Genomic DNA, 24,567 nt, shown 5'->3' with positions numbered 1-24,567 from the left:
TATGTTACTTTTTAAAAAAAATAAACAAAATGCAATAAACACAGGCCAGAGACAAATAATAACTTGGGGAAATATTTCCACATATATTCCTGACTAATTATCGATATTTCTCAAATACTGAAGAAAACCAGAGGGAATAATCAGTGCATTCACAAAATAAATACAAACTGTAAATAAATATATGAAAATATATCTTTTTTAAAAAGATTTTACTTATTTATTTGAGAGAGAGAGAGAGAGGCAGAGGGAGAGGGAGAAGCAGATTCCCCCCCATCAATCCTGATGTGGTGCTCGATCCCAGGACCTGGGGATCATGACCTGAGCCGAAGGCAGATGCCTAACCAACTAAGCTACCCAGATGCACCGAAAATATATCTTCTTATCTAGCATTCAACAAATGCCAAAAAGAAAAAAGTCAACCCTAGTATGATCATTTTCATCTGTTATTTGGAAAGATTAAAATAACACCCAGCGTTGGAGAGGTTGTTGGGAAAATGGGTATCCCCAAGAATAGTTATCCCTGCCAGACAGGGAATAAATTGGTACATGCCATTGTTGGCCCATGAAGCAAAGGTTAAATTGTCGACTCTTTGATAGATCAATTCACTTTTAGGGAAATTATTCTAAGGAGATGGTCAAAGATTGCAACATTGTGTAAAAAATGTTCATCAAGGAATTATTTTCATCTAGCCCCCAGATTGTGATCTGTAAATCCTCTTACCACTAAAAAGAAGGAGTCATTGGAGAAATGGTTGCTTTAAGGTCTGGGGCAAGGGGTGTGTAAGTGAGCATGGGGTACCTAGTCATCCCGGTAAGCCAGGAAGGCAGCTGGGAGGAAGACATTAAAGCAGTTGGCCTGTGATCCATGCACTCTCTTTAATGGAGGAATAAATATGCTTGGGGAATAGAAAAGAAGGCAGGTGATTGGGTCTTATCCCCTTGTCAATTGCACCTTCAAGGAAACAGACAAATTGCCAGGAAGAAGAGATGGTATCTGTGTCCTCAGCTAAAGAGTTGCTTATACTAGTAACACCCAGAAGCCAGGAGACATGATTTCCTACAGAATGTCCCAGAAACGTTTTCTAACTCTCTGCAGTATAAAATGGAATATTTCATAATGTGAATTTACTCCCTGGGTGAGGAATCCTGTGAATCTTACTTAGAGACTCCCATCTATTCCACGTTATTACTGATGTGGGAAAGAAAGACCTGGAGGACAAGGCTTGAGGTCTCAGGTGTCTCTCTGCTTCATCTGAGGCTCTTGATTGCCTTATTAGGAAAGCTTGCTGCTGATTTGACCATCCAGTCCTTTGTTTTAGCTCTGTAGCAACTATTGGGATGCTATCAGAAAGACTCAGAAGTCAATTTGAAGAGGCTCCCAATGGGCAAAATGGAACAACTTGAAAAATTAATAAGAATAATAACTGCAATGGATTAAAAAAAACAAGTGTGCTTAAGTCCATGAATTACTAATGATACTAAAACCAAAACCAAACAAAAACTTCTCTGGTCACTTTTGTAGGGTATTATTCTTCCTTTGCTATACCTCAGGGTAATCATATAGTGGATGAGGAAACGTTTCTCATTATAGAAGTGTTCTGATGAATAAACAAAGAAGGAGTGATAAAATATCACCATTTTGTGATACCTAATAGATTAGGGCCGTCATCATCAGTGGCTGCCAACACAGCTACAAGAAAGACACAACCAGAAGCTTGTAACACCACCTATGAAGTACTCTTGCAAAAAAAAAAAAATCCCAAATAACAACATCGTATCAAGCCTCTAAATCTAACTGCCAATTTACAAAAAAATAGAGGGACAAAGAAACACGTTAAACTACCCCAATGGCTCAGTCTGCAAATTGTAAGGCAAAAAAGCAATTCAGGGAGAACCTATAGATCAACAGAGACTTTAGGAGACCTCTCAACCCGCTGCGGTGTATGGCCCTCATTTGGATCTGAAATCAAACAACAAATGACAAAAAAACAAAACTCATAAAATAAACAGACCCTTGGTGAAGTGTGAATGCTGCCTTGATATTTTATGTCAAGGAGTTTACTGTTAATTTTTTAGATGGGATAATATATGATATCGTGGTTATGTTTTTTAGTTAATATACATATTTATAGATGAAATGAGATGATGTCTGAGATTTACTTTAAAATAATCCAGTATAAAACAGGAAGATGCTGGTAAAACAAAATTGGCCTTTTTGATAGTTGTTTAAGTAAAATGATGGGTAAATCAGGTTCATTATATATATATATTTTTTTTTAAATATATTTTTAAATTACTATGACTATACTGTTTTCCTTTTTTTTTTTAAGATTTATTTATTTATTTATCTGAGAGAGAGAATGAGATAGAGAGAGAGAGCATGAGAGGGGGGAGGGTCAGAGGGAGAAGCAGATACCCCGCTGAGCAGGGAGCCCGATGCGGGACTCGATCCCAGGACTCCAGGATCACGACCCGAGCCGAAGGCAGTCGCTTAACCAACTGAGCCACACAGTTTATATTTTCTTTACTTTTGTATGATACAACTTAAATTTAAAAGGGACACTGGATGTTGTGCACAGAGGTGACTGCAGGGGGTTAGGGTAGAAACACATGACCACTTAGGACACTACTGCAGAAATCAGACACTAGATGGCGCTATTAGTGGGGGCTGGTGAAGAGTGGTTGGATTCTGCCTGTATTCTGAAAGTAGAGCCACATGATTTTCTGATGGATATTATGTGACATGTAAAACTATTCTCATTATCTATAGTTGGAGCTTAAAAAGTCGTCATACATTTCTTTTGTAGTTTTATCTTGTTTAAAATTTTTTAAATGAGCTTACTTATTAACCAGAAGAAGTACAGATTTTTTTGTTTGTTCTCAAGACAATAAAAACAATTACTAAGAAAACAGTAGTTCAAAGGCATTGTCATCTTCGAAAGAATGGGATAATATATTCTGGGGCTATGTTTAGAGAATAAAGGTCCACAATCTCATCTAAAACCTTTGGTGCCAGAAGTTTCACAATTCAGTAAATTTCAGATTTTAGAAACATAATATACAGCACATGGAGCCTATTATGTAATCCTCAAACAGGGTCCGGGGAAATTCTCTTTAACCAAATGCATTAATATTTCTGCAGTAACACATAAGAATATTCATACTAAATGACATAAAGATCATAAATGGTCTTACATCAGATCAGGTTAGGCTTATTACCAATTGAGTTTGGAGCTGAACTTAGGAAAACATCTTTTGGTTTACAGAATCTTTTAGATTTTGGCATTGTACATAAGGAATTTCAATTCAGGTTGGCATATATTTATTTAGTACCTATTATGTGTCCCTGATCTTGAGGACCTTATATGCCATGCATCAAAGCAGTAAACCAGCAACTTTAATAGAAGGTGGGGACATTCCAGGCAGTGGGAACAAGAGAAAGACATAAGGCTGTTATGAGTGGGCTGTGTTCAGAGAACAAAGTAGCCCAATTTAATTTGTTCTGTTTGAAAGAACGTAAGATTATATATTCTAATAAAGTAGGCAGCTGATGTTTGAAAGGTTATGTTTTGTCATGTTTCTTTAATCATTATCAGCATGGTACTTTTTGTGAGTATTTTGTGTGTGTGTGTGTGTGTGTGTGTGTGTGTGTGTGTGAGACGAGGGTGTGAGGGGTAATATTTCAAAGGTTAGGATCATTGGTGAGGCCTCAGAGAATTTAATGCTCTGGGTAGTAAGTAGCTGAAAAGGCTCTCTGAATCATTAATGCAGGGATAGATGACTAAGAACATTTCTGTGGGTTGGGCCCATTCAGCATGAAGCTTAAGACTTTCTGAGACTGTTTAGCAGCCTCTACTCTTCCATGGAAGGCACCAGGGTATACCATGTAAGCAACCAGCTTTGGGGACCCTTGGCTCAGACCCTACAAGAATAGGACTACACTGAGGCAGTCTACTGAACTGAGTTCCATTTCTTTATTTTATTTTTTTTAAAGATTTTATTTATTTATTTGAGAGAGAGAATGAGAGACAGAGAGCCCGAGAGGGAAGAGAGTCAGAGGTAGAAGCAAACCCCCAGCTGAGCAGGGAGCCTGATATGGGACTCGATCCCAGGACTCCAGGATCATAACCTGAGCCGAAGGCAGTCGCTTAAACAACTGAGCCACCCAGGCGCCCAGTTCCATTTCTTTAGGAAGCGATGTGAATTTTTTAGCACTGTAAAAGGAAATCACCATTAAATCCTTATCTTAATCAAACATGATAAGCTGAGTGGTTTCAACGCTTAGTGAGATTTCAGGTAGGACAGGCCATTCTTGGAAGACCATTTGGGCAGGAGCTGCTCTTACGTATTCAGTGAGAGTGGCTTATTACCTAAATAGGAAAGGAGTTAAATGATATTTTCACAATCGTCACTTTCTCGATCAGCTAGAGGACTACGGCAATCAAAGGGCTGGCTTCAGTCCTGATGGATGTAGCAAGGGAGGGAGAAGGATGCTGCTTGGTTGCAGGGCTGCCATCAAGGTGCTGCTAGCCCGAGGAGCAACACAGGCAGCAGGCCAGGTCTCTCCCCGATACAGCTGCTGTCAGCACCCAGACCTCGGGCCTGGAGCTGGGGCCTGTTTTACAACCTGAAGGGTTCTTTCGTGCTGTGGTTTCCACAGAATGACACCCAACGGTCTCCAGCTGGTGTTCATCCAGGACGGCTCAGTGAGACTCACACAGCCGCCTCCCTTCTACTGCCACCAGGATCAGCACGGAGCTACTGGAGCTCTGCGCTAGCCTCAGGCTGCGTGTAAGGAAACTGAACTCGAAGAGCTGGCTGGGACTGGCTGTCGAGGCAGGAAAATCTGGGTTTGAGTGTAGCCTTTTTCAACGTCTTGATGTGAGACCTCTGGCAAAGGCTTTTAACTTCTGGTTAAAACTTGTAAAAAGAGGGAGAGGGATACATACCTCATAGTTTTGGTATGATGATTAAATAAGACAAGGTAGAGAACCTCTTCCCACTGGCCTACAGTCATTCGAATTCCAGCTCTTTTACTCAAGGGCCTGCAGGGTTTCCATGCTGTAGTCATAGTTCTTTTTGAGGAATGCCTCTTGCTGGCCGGACTAGGAGAACAGTCATGTTCCCCTCCAAGCCTTGGTCACAGGGGTCAATACCATAAACATTTACTACCTTACTCTGTGTGCTTCCGGACACTTGGAGTCAACAGCAGAAGCAATTAATATATGGCATGACTCCCAGGGAGCAACTGTGATGAGAAAGTACTTGAGAATAAGCTCTGATGCTTACCACTTCACGCTTTTCCACTTCAAACCAGCGGGAAATTCCAGGTAAACTCTGCACCAAGTATAATGATGTTCTCTCCACCCAGAGACTCTACGGAATACAAAACAAATTAAGTCCCCAAGTGTCCCTTCTTCCTAGTTACTGAGCTATGACTAACGTTAGCCATGCGATTTGGTCAGGTTTGCTTATTTCTGTAGGCTTTTCTTTAGTATCCCTTCTAGCATGTGGGTAATCCCTTCACACTCGTGAAGCCTTCACGGTAAGATACCACTGATGCCGTGTTAATCATTCCCATTCTGTGTTGTCGGACACTTTTTCCTGTGTGGAATACATCATCTACTGCAGACAGCAAGCTTAAAATAGAGTAACACCACAGTTATTTCCTTTGCTAGTTCTTTCACATTCCAATTTAAACCCCCTCACTCCTTAAGGTCTTGCCATTTTTATCTGGAAGGGGTAACAGTATCAGCTAGTCAACACAGGTTTAGAATAATAACATCCTCACAGAGGAAAGGTCCATGAAGAATCACGTAGCTCCACCTTTCTATTTTAAAAAGGGAGATGCTAAGCATCCAGGAGGCAATGTGACCTGCCCGGGGGTACATTCTAGTTCCCAGACTCTACCTACTGGAACTTCTGACTTCCTCACTGTGCCACATTTTCTCACACCCATTTGAACTGCCATCATCCAGGAGGATCCGTATTTCAAGAGCCGAGGCTTCCCCTGGCCAGGAGAGCACCCCCGTGACACGGGAAGCCACAGCTGCCTTGATAAGAGCCGCTGTGGGCGACAGATTTCTCTTGTGTCAACCATGTTTCTCTGTCTATGCCTCATTTTTCTCAAGAGGATAATAAACTTCACAAAATCCCTGAAATAGTGCCACTTATTCCAGCACAACAGAAACTGGGAGGATTTCTTCGTGTCAGCCAAGATATACTGAAATGAATATGGCAGAGTCCCTGTGCCGGCAGCTGGAAGCATCGCGGCGGTGACAGGGAGGTGAGGGCATGGTAGGGGTGACAGGGAGGTGAGCACGGAGGGAAGGGCTCAGGGCAAAGAGAAAGGAACGCTGGGCTCAAGGTGCTGGGGGAGAGCAGAAGGAAGCAGGCAGGCAGAGCAGCCTGTGGGAGGAGGACGGCACTTCTCAGAGGAGGTGACACGTGAGCTGAATGCTGAAGAGTGAGTAGGAGTTTGCCAGGCGGAGGGAGGGGGAGCGCTGCAGGCAGCAGGAAGAAGCCCACGCAGAGACCCTAGCGAGCGAGCCAGCGAGCGAGCCAGGGGCTGGAGAAAGGGAAAGGGCACGCAGAGATGGGGAAGAGAAGTTCGGTCTCACTGGAGCCCCAGAGGGAGGGTGGGCAAGTGGGATGCGGTGCAGATGAGGCTTCTGAGGGGCAGTTTGGTGCCAGATGCTGAGGGCTGGAAGCACAGGAATGAGGAGCCAGACTTATCAATATTTTCTAGGGGGACTGCTATAGCACTGATAAATATGCTGGAAATGAGCTGGAAATGCGCTGCAGCAGGAAGTGCAAAGGAGTAGGTACTGGAAGGTGTGGGTTGTAGTGTAGGGTTTCCGGGTAGTTAGAATGTGACTTTGAGCAAGTCACCTGCCTGACTCCAGCAGATCTCAGACTTTGTATTCAGTGTCACCAACCGCAACGAAAGCTGTATCATAAACTAATGATCGTTAATTGGTTTTGTGGGACACAAAGAAAAATGTAAGTATCCAAAAGGACTAGAAATGATCACGGATCTTTTCAATGACATCCCCGTACTGTCTTCCAATAGTTTCTTTGCCTTGATAGGTAACCCATCGGATCTCCTTGCACAGAGGACTGCCCTGTGTGGAGGCCCATCGTGACACTGCAGAGCGACCCCAGCTTCCCCTTCTGACTGCCCGGCTGTGCCCCATTCCCGGAGCTACTGCTGTGGGCGCTGGGAACTGACACTTAGGCAGAGGAGAGAAGGACAGTTAACATCAGAGATCACTGCTAATAGTGTTAGGAGGACGTTTCCCAGCTTAAGTAGAGACTCTGTGATAAAAGAAGCTAAACCAATTAACCCACAGTAATAGGTCAGTTTTGTAGGGGGGGGAATACTGACTAACCAGGGATCTATCTGGTCCCACTTTGTCACTGTTATCAAGGAAAGAAGAGATTATAACGTATCTGTGGCACAATCCCCCAGTAGGGCTGTTAGACAGTCCAAGAGAGCTTGGGATGGCAAGGCTTATTACAACTGCTGAGAATGGACGACTCAGCACATGCAAGGAGTCTATGGTTGGCTTTTACTCGGTGTCTTCTCAGAAGTCCTAGTGACACACCATTCTAACAAGAAAGAGCAGAAGATCACACAGAAATCTTTCACTGTACCAGCAGTCTACCTAACTGTTCCCTGTCTCAGATTCTTCATTTCCCCTGTCGGTTAAGCATTCTTTACTCACTGCACACTATCTGAGAACAAATATCCTGTGGTCCCCACCGTTGGTTCAATATGAGTGAATAAGAAGGCTGAGCTCAACCGTGACATCTCAAAGACTGGTCTAAGGACCACCAGCATCGTCACAAAGAAGCTGATTCCAGGCCTTCCTCTCAGACCTACTGAGTCAGGATTCCTGAGCTAAGAAGTGTGCTTGGTTAGAAAAGCACCCCCATGGCACTCTGATATACAGTTGAGTTTGAGATCAACAAGACTCAGTGGTTTCTAGTCCCTTCTGCTTCTATCACTTGACTCTATTCTAAATAAATACTTATCGAGGGGCTTGTTCCAAAGAGCTCATGGGAAATCGTATGTAATAAGAACTGCACGGTACCTTGAATTCATTTTCTTTATCTTTAGTCCCTTTGTGAAATGGTCTGTCATAGCGGAATTTCCAGATATGATTCACTTTATAGAAACTTTTGATGTTGTCCGGAACACCCTCTCTCTGCAGGACCTCCTGGCTCTCCGGGATGGGAGTCACGGCATAGATCTGCAAATCTAGGATTAAAAAGTCAAGGAGGAAACCCGACTTGGCAAACGCCATGGAAATCTGGCTTGAGCTGAGCTGTGGCAGAGAGCAGAGAATGGGTAAACAATCTGGTGTTTCCACCGGGTCGAAGTCATTTAAAAAATGTCAAGAAGGGGCCAAGAACTCAGTTCATGACAAATCATTTCTCAAACTACAGGCCTTGAACTAGTTTTAGGGAGGTGATTCTGACAAAGTATCTGTTTAAAATGTCTATAACGTGTGAATTTATCACTGATTTTTTTTTCTTCTTTCTTTTCTTGGTAGGGGGTGGGTGGGAATGGCTTGGATCTTAGGTACTCAGAATTGTATTATTCTAATCCTTAAGAGACATTCCAAGCATGGCCCCTCTTAACTAACGTTTGTTTGTAAAATAATGTATAAATACCCATGCAACCATGACCAAAGACAATAACCAGTTCTGACAGTGATTTATATTTACCTGTGTGATGCTCTGTGTCTCCAGCCCTTCCACACTTGTGGTATCACTCTCCCAAATCTTATACTGATAAGCAGAGTGTTGTTGTAGTTGATATTTAAAAAATTACATTAAAGGGGTATCATATGAATCATTGAACACTACATCTAAAACTAATGATGTACTATATGTTGGCTAATTGAATTTAAATTTAAAAAAATAAAGGGGTATCATATTTACTTGTATATTTACCTTCTTCTCTTCTCATTCAAAGAAGGATAGCAAAATCTTTTCCCTTATGTAATTTCTTGCTTCTGTTGCATTTTATTTTCTACTTTGAAATGGGATCCGTGATTATCAATGGGAGTTTCTTGTCTTCTTCAAGATCTTAAGTTTTGGGAGGAGACAGAAGCATTCACAAAGGAGTGCTGGGGTGAATTCCTTTTGTTTCTAGTGCCTGGATAATTTCAGTTGAGTTGTTTGTATTTAGATAATGAAAGTGTCAATTACATAGCAATCATCAAAGGCTGTCCAAAATGCCATGGCTAAGAATCCCCCAGAGATACTAAGGTACCTCCTTCTCTGCACTTCCTTCCAGAATAAAAATATCAAGGGAAAAGGGGGTGAATGATATGTGCCAGGAAATATAATGCTATTATTTCCTCCAACTGAAGCAGTTTCCACAGGGTATGTTGGAGGAAAATTATTCTAAGGGAAATCACTAAAAGGAGCTTTAAAAGCAGGGTGGAGATATAGAAAAGTTTTAATTAAAAGGAAAAAAAAAATTCTTTACCAGAATCCTTAAGGGATTTCCTTTCAACTGACATTGTGATAGTAACTAGAACATTTCTGTTCAGAAGGAGCTAAGCTAAAATCAAGATGAGTGAGAAAGAGGGAGAGTAAGAACATGGCAAAGAGGCCAGAGGCTGAACAACCTTGCAGGAAAACACTCTGCAGCAAACGGCCAGTGGCCCTAACTGCAATGCAGCCCGTCTAGGTGTGGATACACTGAGCTTCCGCCTGGAAGATGGTCTCGTCGGGCTGGTTGGCATGCTGCATAGCGATGGCGTGGGGGAACTCGTTCAGCATTCTCTGTTGGAAGGCCTCCAGCCTTTCGTAGTCATGCCCTCGACACACAAACTCCTTATTCTGGAGGTGCAATAAACAAAGAAAAGAGAGCCATGTAATTGAGTGCGTTCCTTACAGAAAGAAGCCAAAAAAGAGGGCCGTGGCAGGAAGTGAGCACATGCCTCACATCCATACACTGTAACAAAACCCCCCCAAGAACAGTCTGAAAAATTTGCCCAGGTGTGAAAAATGCGAGGCAAGGATCCCGAGCTTCCCTCTCTATTGCTTTTGGTCGGAGGCCCCAGCACGTGCCCCTCCTCCCGGATCGTGTGCTAATAAGGTGCAAAGAGGCATCGGATTCTCAGAGCACCAAAACATGAAACAAAGCAATCATGTTCCCTCTAAATGCTGATGAGCACATGTGTTAAAGATTTTTTTTTTTAATATAAGCTGGGTATCAGAGTTTAGTGGATAAAGTCTCAATAGGGAGGAAAAGAAAGTAAATTCGATCTCCAAAAGTGCATTTTATTGCATTCTTTATCAAGGCCACAGAGATGGGCCTCCACACTGGATCCCGGCATGGAATAAAGGAAGACTGAGCCTGTTCGTACTCCTGCTCTCAGCAAGGCTGGCCCAGGAAACTTCTCTGCCATCACCAACTCAGCTCAGCTTCCTGTGGCCAAGAATCTTATTTACTGGCCTAAACTGAGATTTAGGGTTTGTAGGGACTTGCCGAATGTTGGATACATTCTTTTCCTGTTTTTTTTTTTTGTTGTTGTTGTTCGTTTGTTTTGTTTTATAAGATGTATAAGTACTCTGTGGGCCAGGACTGTATCTCGTTCAGGTAAAAATGGTGAAGGTTATCCTTGAGGTAGGCTAGAGAGCTGGAAAGGTGGGCAGGTTTCTTTAAAGCACCTTACTGGGGACGCCTGGGTGGCTCAGTCGGTTAAGCGGCTGCCTTCGGCCTGGGTCATGATCCCAGGGCCCTGGGATCGAGTCCCACATTGGGCTCCTTGCTCAGCAGGGAGTCTGCTTCTCCCTCTCTCTCCCTCTGCTTGTGCTCTCTCTGTCAAATAAATAAAATCTTAAAAAAATAAAATAAAATAAAGCAGCTTACTGGTCAGGTTAGGTAAGAGGGAACTCTGCCAGCTTAATGGTTATGAAGTTCCAACTGCTTAAAACAGCCAATGACAAGGCACTCTGTACATATCTTACTTAACCCACTAAACTTGAGAGGTAGTCACTCCCACATCCCACCCCGTTTTAGAACTGGGAACTGAGGATCAAGATCCTTCTGTACTTTGTTCATGTGTACTGTATTTAAGCTCAGGTGTGGGACCAAGGCCTGAGCTCTGTACAGCCAGAAAAAACTCCTAGTTGCTACTGGGACCACAAAAGGTTGTGGGTGACATGCCCTGAAGATCTTTAAGAGAAAGAGGGAGTGGTTCGTGGTCTGGGGGAGCTAGCTAAGGCCCAAGGTTCTCAGCGTTTCTCAGCCTGATGAGGTTCCTATGCTTGCACAAAATGCCCTAAGGAAGAAATCTGAGCCAGGGGCAGGGGGCTGAGGGTTGCAGCCGAGAAAAAGCAGCTGCAGAGGAAACAGCAGGGAGTGGGCTCTGAAAGCCTGTCACAATTCCTCATAAACCCCCAAATCATGATCCTTTGGTAACACAGGCTAAGACAGACTACCTAGAAATCAGGACCCCCACACAATCCCATGTTTAAAACTGTCTAGATAAAAGAAGGTATGCCTTCTGATGCTATGTATTTTTTATTCTACTCAAAAGATAATAAATTTGCTTGATAAAATAAGACTACATATGTATATATATGTATGTATATAAATATACATACATATATGGTGCATATTATAGAAGTCCCCAAATAAATATCCGAGTACTCTAATAACTGCAGCCTTTTTAAGGCACTGCTTACATATTACAGCAGTTTATAAAATCAGGGGTTACTCTAAGCATATAATCATTCAACGGTGTTAAGAAGTCATTCTGAAATAAAAATAAATTTGGGGACTGATATTGGAGTTGTCAAGAAATTAAAAGGAATTAAAAGCATTTCCCCCATCAATACATTTTTTTTTAATCACAGCTTTGAAATATAGTTCACATACCATAAAAGACACCCTTTTGAAGGTTTTTAGTATATTCACAGACCAACTATCACCACTGCTGAATGTGAGAACATTTTCATTACCTCAAAGAGAAACTCGTACCCATCAGCAATCACTCCGTTTCCTCCAACATCCCCTCAGCCTCTGAAACCACTAATCTACTTTGTTTCTATGGATTGTCGATTCTGGACATTTCAAATAAATGGAATCATACAACATGTAGTCTTTTGTTACTGGCTTCTTTCACTTAACATGATATGCTTAAGGTTCATATATCAGTACTTCATTCCTTTCTTACTGCTAAATATTCCATTGCATGGATATACCATATGTTGTTTATCCATTCATCGGTTGATTGTTATTTGGGCTGCTTCCACTTTTTGGCAATAGTGATTAGTGCTACTATGAACATTTGTGTACAGGTCTTCGTGGGGACATATGTTTTCAATTCTCTTGAGTATATACCTAAGAGTGGAATTACTGGGTCACATTTGTTAATGCTTAAATTTTTTTTATTGTCTTTTTCTTTTGAAAAGGAAATACAGATCTATGGTAAAAAAAAAAAAAAAAAAAAATCCCAAACAGTACAGAGCATACAATGAAAAGTAAATCTCTCTCATCTTTGACCTTGGTCATTCTTCTCAGACAAATCTCTATTCAGAGATATTCTGTGCATAAAGAGATTGTCAGTTTTTCATGAGGGTAAAAAAACTACTCAGATCATATACTTACGTAAATGTATTAATTTACTGCAGCTTGAAAAATTATCTTGGAATTGATCAACAAGTAAATTTTTAATGTTGATATTTGCTTTTTTTTTTTAATTGAAGGACAGACTAGAATATGATTTCCTAAAAAGAGGCCCAGCTCATGATTCCGAAGGGTGTGGTGCCCTTTAGAAACCAATAGAGGGTGACCCTTCTCTTCATTTTGAAGAAAATGCCATTTATATCTAGAAAAGCTGTTTTGAAAAGACTAATAACATAGGTTGATTTTTTTCTAATTGACTTTCTAACAAAATTTATTTTATTAGCCAATATAGTTTTCTAATTTGCTAAATTCCCTTTAAAATTGTGGCTCCTAAACTTCTTCTGATTTTTAAAAAACTTTACACTTTTAATTATCACAGTTTCATTTACAAGATGAACATCTAGGACACTTTACAGTGCACTTGCTAGCTGAACTCAGAATTTGATCAGGGCTACAATATGACTTTTGTGGGCCCCTTCCTCTATAAAAACTTATTAAAAATCATACTGAGAGGGGCGCCTGGGTGGCTCAGTCAGTTAAGAGGTTGCCTTCGGCTCGGGTCATGATCTCAGGGTCCTGGGATCAAGCCCCACGTTGGGCTCCCTGCTCGGTGGAGAGTCTGCTTCTCCCTCTCCCTCTGCCTGCCTCTCTGCCTACTTGTGCTCTCTCTCTATATCTCTGTTAAATAAATAAATAAAATCTTAAAACAAAATCATACTGACTGATTTGGTATAGGGACAAATAAATACATAATAATGTAATGTCTGATATACAACTTAATAGACATTATAACAATTTCTTCAACCAAAAAAATTCATTTTTCTTCTGATCTTTAAAAGAAATTAAAATACTTTTGTAGGCAATATTACGACTCGTAAACACTGTACCCACCGTATGTAACAGATCGATTAGCCCTGAGTATGATGTGGAAAAAAAAAAGTAATCTTTTACTTTGCCTGATTTTGAGCCGAGAAAGGAAGGGGGTCTGCTGCACCAGAGTCACGTCTGGACCCTCCTGTGGAGTCTCCAGCCCTCTGCGCCAGACTGTCCCCCTTCTACTCACCACCTGGATCCTAGCCATGTACACTGGGCAGGGGGTTGCTGATGACAGCCCGGGCCTAGAATGTCCACTTTCAAAACTTAGTCTTTCAAAGTCAGAGAGTGTTCTAAACCTGTCTCTGTTTTTGATCCAGAATCAAGCTTTCCTTTGTCCTTAGATCCATCTGCACAGTCAGCCTTGTGACCACGTACACCACCATGCAGATTCCCTTTTAACCCAACAAGGAGATTTTTACTTATTTTTTTACTTATGTCTGCATGGCAGAAATACATGGTCATTTTAATCAACCTGTCATTTGAGTGTGTGCTCGATGTAATACTAAAATGAATTTTTGCCTATGGTGTTTGGATATTTTGGACTCCAGATCTATATTTAGTGTATATGTATATATATACATATATATATATAAACTTTATATGTAAATATATGAATAAACAAATACATATAAAACTTTCATTCTAAAAGGGAGCTAAGTTAATGATTATTAAACAAATAATGCAGTCCAATCTTTCTCCTCCAAGTACCCCAATCCTATATTTATTCATATGTGCTGGCAGTTAAAGCAGGATGCAGGGCAACACAAACACCAAAGTATTTGTATGCTGAGATCTAAAGTTTGTAATGAATTCACTCAATTATTCCAGATACTTCTCCTTAGTTACTTGGGGAGGTACATTTCCTCTCCCAACCAGTGTTTTCATATAAGTAAGTGTAAGTAAGATGTTATACCCTGAAGGGTTAAGGTAAGTCTTCAAGCGTGTGACATATGACTTGGCACAATGTAAAAAATGGTAAGAACAGAGTCAAATATTTTATGATCCACTAGGTACTTTCGAATGTCTGGAAGATTTTCCTTGGCAGAAATAGTTTGTACTAGCAATAAATGGGATCTCTTGGCTGGGTGACATTTACCTTTTCACAAAACCACTAACTGGGCTCTTCATGTGATTCTGGAGGGAGTTGCTACGTGACATCGCCTGCCATTTTTCTCTAGTGCTAACTCTATGGAAATCACAGACTGAACAGAAGAGTAAATATCAATCACACAGGGGAGCAGCTATAATTACCAAAGACGGCTCATAAGATACAGTGAATTTAGAAATTTAGCAAGAAAAATCAAATCATTATTTGATAGCTTGGGAAATTATTCAAAACAAGGTATTCTAGATTTAGTATGGTCTCTGCACACTAAAAAGTTAAAGGAAAAATCTCATGATGTTATTGTACTAAAAGGACAAAATGCCATTAAACATCTTAGTTTCCTTGACTGGGATATCTATTTTGGAAGTATAACAGCAAATTAAATAGTGTTTTAACTTACTCTTAAGAAAAATGGAAATTTTTTCCCGTAAAAGCCAACTCTGAAGAACTCTGGTTCAAGACGTTGCTGGTCCATAATTTTGTCATACAAAGAGGCTTCCATCATCTAGGAAAGCAAAAGAGAAGTTCTAAGAATTTCATCTCATCCTTCAGCTCTCCCTATTTATAGAAGAGTATGTTTCTTCTATACAAAGGAGAACTTCACTGTAGTTTTCAGTTTGCAGCAAAGAAGGTTTCACTCCCTTTCTGTGCTTTAAGGGAGGGAACAGCAAACTTATTCTGTAAATGGCCAGAGAATAAAGAGTTCAGGCTTTTCAGGCCATATGGTCCCTGTCACAACTACTCAGTCCTGCCAGGTCCACAGGCTACAGGTTGCTGATCCTGCTTTTAAAGGATCAAATATTATTCCATGTTCTCACCAGAGAAAATAATTTCTACGCACAAAGCCTATCAAGAAAGTATTTTCTTCACAATGAATATGAACATGAATTTTAAAAAATGAACCAACTATTAGAGGCCAAATCTTTCTGGAGAATTCTAGTGCCAGATGTACTCACCTGTGGATTTGGTTCTCCTTGGTCATGGTAATTCAGGACATGTGGAAGGTGCAAGCTTGCACAGGTTGGACAGGGATAAACCAAACCCAAGGAGACCCATCGCGCAAAGTGCTGTCTGGGCTGAAAGCTCTTAAGTGTGTCCCTCACAATGCTGGCACTACGAAGCACATAAAGCTTATGGCTTTCCATTCACGGTATTATCATCCCCAGGGTTTATGCAGAAAGACTAATACTGCTCTTGAAAACTTCTCCCCCCACCCGCCCCCAGTAACAGCACCCCAAAGAGCAGTTGGCATGAAATGTAATGCTTTGGGTTTATAAAAATCGGAGTGACTATGGTACCCAAGGGCCCTCCCAGGTAAACACTGTAACCTCGCTTCTGTTACAGGGGGTGTATGCCAAGAGAAGCACAGAAACGTTTTCATACAAAACTGCAGTGCCTGCCAGAGCCAGCATGATGGACTGAAGTTAAAACAAGGTGTTTTTTTTTTTTCTCTTTGGTTTTCATGCTGGGAGAAACATCGTTGAACCACTGGCATGAAATACTACACTGGCAGCACGGGACCAGTTCCTACAGGCTGAATGAATTACGTGTGGGGTAAGGGATTTTATGAGCTGTTAAAGGTTGACAATATCATCTCATAAACCACTACCTCAGAATTAAAAGGCAACATCATAATCTTCTTCCTATTTTAGAAACCCTGCGGAGCTTAAGTATAAGAGGACACAAAATGCTCATGGCTCTTAAGAGTAAGGGCTCAGAGTGCAAGAGCGACCCATTTGACCCTGAAAAGAAGAGAAGGGACAAAACGTTTGGCTCAGGGACACGGAATATCGAACTCCCGGAGCTCCTGGGTACTAAGACCTTGGTTCACGTTCAACGTAAAACACGTTGCTGAAGCTAAGGAGAGATGACACCTATAGAATTTAGCCCTGAAACAGAAATGGGTCAGCTAGCCATGCCTACTATTTTGCTGTGCAGATTATGGGACTAAGAATAGTATTTTGTGGTACAGATCTGCATACAAGTGAGAAGCTCTTTGAACAGTGTGGAGATTTCTCCTCAATAAACTAAAAGAATTAATCATGGATTAGATTTTACATTTCAGGTGTGATGTTTAGAAGAGATCAAAGGCTCGCTTCTGTTTACTAATCAGAAGCACTTGCTATTTCTCTGTGTAAGTAGCTGAGTATGCTGCAGAGGAAAGACTGCTCTTAAAAAAGCTTTCTGCAAGACAGGTCGAGACGATCACAGAGTTAATTTTATAGAACGATACTGGAAAGTTAATGAAAAAAGGATGCCATTGCCTGATTAGTATGCATCCAGGTTCCTTACCCTCATCTTGCTCAGGTTTCTGTAGTCATAATAACTCTCATACTGCTCTGCAATCTTCCGGCACAAGATGATGCCGTTCTCCCAACACTGTGGACAAACGAATGATATGAATGCTGATGCCCACGACATTTACTTATTTTCACCCAGAGGTCAGGGTGGGACTGCTTTCAGATCATCAAGCCTTACTTCTTAATCTTTATAATCTACCTTTAATAGTATCACTGCCACTTTAAGCTTGATAACAGCATGCATTGAACATGTAAATTATTAAAAATCCTTAGGAAGTGAGAAAATATAATCCACCACAACAGGCATTAACATATGGTGTGGAAACATTTTCCGGTGCCATTTCAGAATCATCGTCTTGAAATAACTACAGTTCCACCATGGCCAAGTAGATGAATAAATGGGCCCTCGGTGCTAAGGAGGGAATTACCATTGACCCCTAAGGCCCAATTATCCACAGCTGGATTCCTTGCTTGGCTCAATTGCACTTGTAAATTGTGAGGATCTAACCCAGCTGGTTACTTTCAGCAGAAATGCAAAAATTCTTTCGTCTAGCCCAAGTGTCAGCAAACTTTTCTGCACAAGGCCACACAGTAAATAATTCAGGCTTTGTCACAACTACCCAACTCCACCATTAAAGCACAAAAGCAGCCAAAATGGATAAGCTTGTCTGTGTTGCAATAAAACTATCATCTAGGGACACTGAAATGTGAATTTCATGTAATTTTCATCTGTCAGATATTCTTTTCCTTGTGGTATCATTCAAACACTTAAAAATGTAAAAGCAATTCTTAGAATGTGGGCAGTACAAAAATGGTGGGTGGTGAGCCATTTGACCCAGGGGCCATAGTTTGTAACTCCCGATCTAAGCAAAAACCCCTTGGAAGGGCCAAGATAAGCAGAACCGGGATTTTATAACAACTTATCCTATAGATGGAAACTTCACTGGAGGAGGATGCAAAGGCATTTCCTTGCTATTAATGTAACAAATGATATGTCAGGGTATTTAGGTACATAATAAAGGAGGATAGGAAAGAGGCAATTTCCTTGCATCAAATTATGCAATTATATTTTGTAAAAGAATGACAGCAACTGTTTGTATTTTAGTCTCCTGTTTAACCTTGGCATTTTGAGAGATATATTTAAATCGAAGACACCAAAAGCATCCAAATGTTCAAATCAAATAAACAACTGTTGTCAGATTCTTAAGTCTTCCTAAAGGGTATTGCAAGACCTTGAAGAGGGAGATGGGGTGGAGTGAGGTAATGGGCTGAATGGCATCGTCAAGTCAGTGAGGTTTTTTGATACCCCGTGGCATCTCTTAAAACTATGACGGGATGCCATAACATTCTTTAAACAAAGTTAGTTTCGTTTATTTTGCCTTACCAAAAAAGTGGAATGGGGTGGAATGGGGCAGAATACATGCTAACCTGGGGAGATAGGTGAGGGGTGATAATGGTTTTTCAGAGAATAGGATACCTGGGTGTCAAAACCTACGGACCAGTGTTTTTCAGAGTATAGGCCCCAATTTGTACACATTGCAATCTCAAGTCCTTGTTCAAGTCACAAAATCCCCTGTCCCATGCCAGACATGCCCAATCAGAATGTCCAGAGGTGGGACCTGGGAATTTCAGCAAACTCCTGGGTGTTTTTAATGCACATTAAAATCTGAGGGTGCCTGGCTTGAGGTGGGCATGAAAAAACTATAAATGAAAGGTAACATGACACCAACAGACCACCTTGAGAGAGGCCGTGGGTGGGTAGGGCTACTTACTTTGCCTCGGTCAAAATTTTGGATGATAGCCAGGTGCAGGTGCTCCTTGCGCTGCCATTCTGTCTGCATAGGGTAGGTCAGGAACTCCCGGAGGGGCCGATCGGACCATTCCAACAGCTCATCGTATAACAGGAGAGTATATGCAGCCTCTGAAAGTTGAGTGGGAAGGCAATGATCAAGACAGGACCCCTGAACAGCCTCCCCTCCAATGGGGCTGGTTTGGGGCAAATTGGAAAAAATATTTTTTGAATTTCATGATAATGAAGAAAAATGTTCAGGATATATGCAAGAGCCAGTTAGTGAGTGATGACTTCCCCCTGGAAGATGGAATTATCAGAGATTTGTATTTCATCTTTTGGCTCCCTATGTTCATTCTTCCCCTCACTTCTCTCTTTCTCTTTCTTGCCTTCTCTTCCCATCCCTCTTCCTTGTTTCTACAATGCCTGTACGCTGCTGGCATAATAAAAATGTTTAAGGATATATTGTTGGAGCTTGTTCAAAGAAATAGGGAGACATGCCTTTGACTGTTGGGGAAGTTCACTGGTAAATCCCTTGGGGTGAGACTATGGGCATCTTCCAAAGGATGTGATTAGGAAACAAAAAATGGTAATTAAATTCTTTTTGATAAGAAAAGGCTGAAAAATTTGAAAATAGTGTTTGGTGGCAGGGTTAGGGTATAGGCAGAATTTGGGAGTGACAAAGAAGCCAGAGAGGAGCTAAATGCAGAGAAGAAAAAGAAAAAAAAAAAATCTAGTAACAGAGGAGGGATTAGAAAGGGCAGAAGTGTTGGTAAGAAGTGTGTGTGTGTGTGTGTGTGTGAGAGAGAGAGACAGACAGACAGAGACACAGAGAGAGACGACTATTGTGTGTTGTGTGGTATGACCCTCAATTGGCCCCACAAATCTTCAGTAAAAGTTACTTAAGTCATTACATGTTTGGTGCAGTTGGGATTTCTTGGGAGAACATGTAAAGAGGTAATATTCTAAAATATTTTTTTAAAAGATTTTTTATTTATTTCACGGAGAGATAGAGAGAGAGCACAAGTAGGCAGAGCAGCAGGCGGAGAGAGAGGGAGAAGCAGGCTCCCCACAGAGCAGGGAGCCCGATTTGGGGCTCTATCCCAGGACCCCGGGCTCATGACCTGAGCCGAAGGCAGACGCTTAACTGACTGAGCCACCCAGGCACCCAAGAGGTGATATTCTGTATACACACATGGAAATGGTAATCCATAGGCTTAAGCACAGTTGACAGGTAGTGCATTTCATAGAGTACTTGCCATTCTGCAGGTCTCTTCCTGAATCTTAAATATGGCCAAACAAATCAATAGGAACCACGGTTCCATTGTCACTGATGAAGGACTCCAATAATTATTTTTTCCTTTAATATTAGAATAGCCAACTCATTTATTAAATGGAATAAAGTAGACAAACCCTTATGTTATTAATCCATTTAATTACCATCCCTGTATGTCTCTTAAAAGATGTAATAGTTGGCACCTGGGTAGTGCAGTCAGTTGGGTGTCCAACTATTGATTTCAGCTTGGGTCATGATCTCAGGGTCATGAGCTCCAGCCCCACGTGGGGCTCCACACTCAGCGCAGAGTCTGCTTGAAATTCTCTCTCCTTCTCCCTCTGCCCCTCCCGCTCGTGCTCTCTCCCTCTAAAATAAATAAATAAATCTTAAAAAAAAAAGAAAAGATGTAATAGTAGCTTTTCACAAAATATCAATAAATAGTCATTCTTAATCTTCATTTATTTGCCTTAAGAGTAACTACACATAAAGCTCTAAAGTGGCAGGTTAAGTCCTATTACTATGATTTGGCCATCTCAGTGTGTAAAATGTAGTTGTAGGAAGAAAGGCCTGGGTCCCTATCACTTTTCTCTTGCCTCTTACTTGTGGAAGTCCTGTGAGGCACAGGCTCTGGCCTTTTTTCTTCTTAATTACCCCTGGTGAGCTTAGTCTCCTGGCTTCAATAACTGCAAAAGCTTTCATACCCCACCAGCAGTCTCTTATTCCCCTCTGTTCAGTTTGCACATGGTTACCAGTATGATCTTTCAACTGCAAAGGATCATATTGCTCCCCTGATTCAAAGTAGCCAGTGACTCGCAGTAGCTAACAGTAAATGTAGGCTTCCTAAAGGGACAGAGAAGGCTGGCCATGATCTGGTCCCTACCAACCTCTGCTCACATTCCCCACTGTCCCTCCTCATAGTACACGTAAGAAGGAGCTCACCGATGTTTCTCCTAAGAAGCCTCCAGCCTCCCTGGTTGGAGCCCCTTGACCCCATCATCAGCTTTTGCTGAATGAAACAAGATGCATCCTGATCCGGAGGCAGCTGTACCAGAAAGCTGCCCAAACGGGGACAGAGGTACCTTCTGTTTTCATGGGCACTAGTCAAATTCTATCTGTCGCAGTTGTATGCGACACGGCCAGAGGAGAGTATCGGCTAAAGGGTATTGGTTAATTGGCGGATGCAGAAACAGAGCTGAATTGCCACAATGCAGGTTGCCAAGGAAGACGGCTTTTGATGGGACAAGAATGACAATAATGACGGTCAAATCTGTGCTGTATCTGAACAGCTTTCTAGTTTTCTGAGACCTCCTGAGATGACTTCCTGATCTTTAACTCCCCACATATCCTTACAATAAATGCCAAGCATCTAAGAAAGCCCTATGTGTGTCCTTGTTCCTCTATCTGTGTGAATAATCCATGGTTCCCTTCCTTTACCACATGGGTGACAACTGCAGCCTCTTACCGACCGCTCCCTCAAGCTTTGGCCCTGCACTGCTGAATAACTCCCTTTTCTCTTAATACACAGCTCTAGAATGATCACTTTTGTCTCTCAGGTTTCTTTTGTGTCTCCCCCAGTACCCGACAACTCAAAAAATACCCTTGCGAGTAATCATTTCCTAGTGAAAAGGATGAAAAGGACCAAGCGAACCCCTTCCCCCGGCTGAAGCCTTCAGCTGCCCACAGGGAGTGACTGAAAGGGCCATGAAGGTCAAATTCACGGAGCCAGAAAGTAGAATGGTGGATGCCAGGGACTGGGGGGAGGAGAAAATGGGAGGTTACTGTTTCATGGGTACACAGTTTCTGGAGATGAAAAAGTTCTGGAGACCGAGAGCGGGGATGGTTGCTCAACCATGGGAATCGTACTTCGGGCCACTGGGCTGTACACGTAAAAACGGTTCAGACGGTAAATTCTATGTTGTGTATATTTTACCATAATAAAAAAAACTACAAGGGTTGGGGGCAATGAAGGGTTTTTAGTCCATCTCAACTGCTTTCCAAATCATGCTTGCCCTGGGGTGGTTCAGGGGTGAGACAGAAGATGAGGGGTGGGTGTGCCCCTGTGGAGTCTGGAAGGACAAGCAGGAATTGGCAAGCCATCAGAAGAAGCTGACCAATGACTGAATGGTGACATGGAAAGGTGTGGAATAAATGACAGCTGTCTCAGAATCTGATTCCGGAAAAGGATGATGTCTCTCAGGGGTCAATGGTGTGTGTGAAGGAAGCTGTAGAAACTTTACGTGAAAGCACACAGATATACCTTGGAGGCGTGACCGACACAGGAGACTACTGAGGCTGATTTTAAACACATTAGCAAACTGTAGATGTTTTAGTGCAATACGTCGGGTATTTATTCTTCTGCATCTTAAGAAGACAATAGTATGTATTGAAGAGGGAAGAATGAATCACATCCCAAATTTCCAGCCATCTTTTTAAAAAGTATTTAGAATTTTGGACAAAAGGCATCGCCGCATAATTAAACATGGGCCATCTCGCTCCATCATCTTGACAAGTGTACAGGGAGGACATCCACATGAGACAAGAAAAAACCATAGGAGAAGACTAGAGATGAATTAGGAATGGAGAGTACTGTCACAAAAGGCTGCAAAGGGTTAAAGCCATTTAAACAGAATCCTATAAAGATAGAAAAGTTTCCCCATTAATTTCACTTTCTTCAAGGACACATAAAAATGAGGACAGAGGAGTGATGAGTAAAATGTTGCAGGGGAGGAGGACTTATTTCTTATGACTTTGGGGAACATAAATACCGCAAGTTCAGTAAACAAATTAAAGAAAAACTATTTGCCCATTTCTAAAATATAATCAGACAGATTTGGACTCTGTTTCAGAGAACAGTTATGTAGCTGGAAGAGCTTGTCCTTAGTTCCCTCCCTCATTTCTTTTTTAATGGACTTTAAAATAAGTCCACTAGGTAGTTTTCATAGCTATAAAAACTACGCTCACCATTTCTCTCAAAATTTGGCTACTAACTACTATAAAAATAGTCATTTAAACTCTCAGACAACATACCTCCAAAATTTTAGTCTAACCAAAACCATCAACACATCTGTGTGAAGAGATACTGGGACTTCCTTAGTGACTCAGGAATATCAATATTGAAGGAAAAAAATCTCTGCAGGTCTTAAAATTTAACTGAGTAAATTTATTGGTGATGCATTTATTTAAATCTCATGTTGCAGGGGCACCTGGGTGGCTCAGTCAGTTAAGCATCAGACTCTAGGTTTCGGTGCAGGTCATGATCTCAGGGTCGTGAGATCCAGCCCAGTGTCAGGCTCTGCGCTGGGTGTCAGGCCTTGAGATTCTCTCTCTCCCTCTCCCTCTGCCCTATCCCCACTTGCGCACGTGTGCTCGCTCTCTCTCTCTAAAGAAAAAAAACTCACATTGCTGGACACTGAAATGAGAAAACTAAGAAGAAAACATCATCTCTGTCTTCAAGGAATTCACCTTTTAGCTATCTACCTACATATACATACAAACACACACACACACAAACACACCTCTTATATAACTGTTAAAAACAATGTGGTAAGTACTTTTTTTTTTTTTTTAAGATTTTATTTATTTGCGAGAGAGAGAATGAGAGACAGAGAGCATGAGAGGGAGGAGGGTCAGAGGGAGAAGCAGACTCCCTGCTGAGCAGGGAGCCTGATGTGGGACTCGATCCCAGGACTCCAGGATCATGACCTGAGCCGAAGGCAGTCGCTTAACCAACTGAGCCACCCAGGTGCCCCAATGTGGTAAGTACTTTAATGAAGCCTGAAAAAGGTGCAGTGGAAAAAGAGTTGGAATCATGAACTCAGCCCATGGGAGAGGGGTGGTGGGGGGGCATGGAGTTGCCGTGGGAAAGAAAAGGAAAAGAAGTCTGGGAAAAGATGGTAAAAGCACACGCCCTGAAGGATGGAGACAAGGAATGTAGTCCAAGTGGTAAGATGAGGCTGCAGAGATAGGTGGTGTTGGTTTTATTACGATGGACCTTGAATAAAGAGTTTGAACTTTTTTTTTTTTTGTAGAAGATACCAACTGAAAACAGTTATATCTAGAGAACGGGCTGGTGAAATTGTCTTAAAGGGCCAGACAGTAAAAACTTTATAATTATAATAACTTATAACGATTTATAATCTAGCTTGCAGGCCACATGGTCACTGCAACTACTCAGTTCTGCCTTTTGTAGGTACAGAAGAAGCCACAGACCATGGCCGCTTAAGTGGGTGTGGCTGAGTTCTAATAAAACTTTCTTCACAAAATCAGGTGGTTGGTCTGCAGGCTGTAGTTTCTGTCCCCTGCTCTGGTGCTAATTAAGAAACAGCCCAGGTGTGAGATGATGAGGGCCTAATGGAGGCAGCTTGAGTGGGAACAATGAAAAGGACGTGGTTTTGAGAGATTGTTAGGAAGGGAAATCAACAGAACATGGTGACTGATTATTTGAGGGAGGCTCAGAGATACCAAAGAGAACATCAAGATCTCCACACTGAGAAGAGAGTGATGCTGTTAATCGATACAGTGAAACTAGCTGGAAGCATTATTTAAAATCTGGCCACACAAGGACCA

The 24,567-nt window shown here is 41.7% G+C and overlaps 1 protein-coding gene across 6 annotated transcripts in view; it reads right to left on the bottom strand.

The window, feature by feature from the left end:
• The window catches only part of DOCK4 (dedicator of cytokinesis 4), a 417,063-nt gene that overhangs the window by 28,548 nt on the left and 363,948 nt on the right, over positions 1–24,567 (bottom strand). For all 6 annotated transcript variants that reach the window (XM_081800230.1, XM_081800232.1, XM_081800233.1 and 3 more), the window contains 6 exons: positions 18,709–18,857; positions 16,929–17,015; positions 15,037–15,141; positions 9,717–9,858; positions 8,097–8,263; positions 5,290–5,376 (listed from right to left, as the gene is read on the bottom strand). In XM_081800230.1, coding sequence (XP_081656356.1) covers positions 5,290–5,376; positions 8,097–8,263; positions 9,717–9,858; positions 15,037–15,141; positions 16,929–17,015; positions 18,709–18,857 — 737 coding nt within the window. The remainder of the gene's footprint in view (positions 1–5,289; positions 5,377–8,096; positions 8,264–9,716; positions 9,859–15,036; positions 15,142–16,928; positions 17,016–18,708; positions 18,858–24,567) is intronic.

The sequence above is a fragment of the Leptonychotes weddellii genome, chromosome 12 (genome assembly GCF_054177405.1).
Source record: "Leptonychotes weddellii isolate Sample4059 chromosome 12, ASM5417740v2, whole genome shotgun sequence".
Classification (NCBI taxonomy): Eukaryota; Metazoa; Chordata; class Mammalia; order Carnivora; family Phocidae; genus Leptonychotes; species Leptonychotes weddellii.
This window is presented reverse-complemented; position numbering and strand designations above follow the sequence as displayed.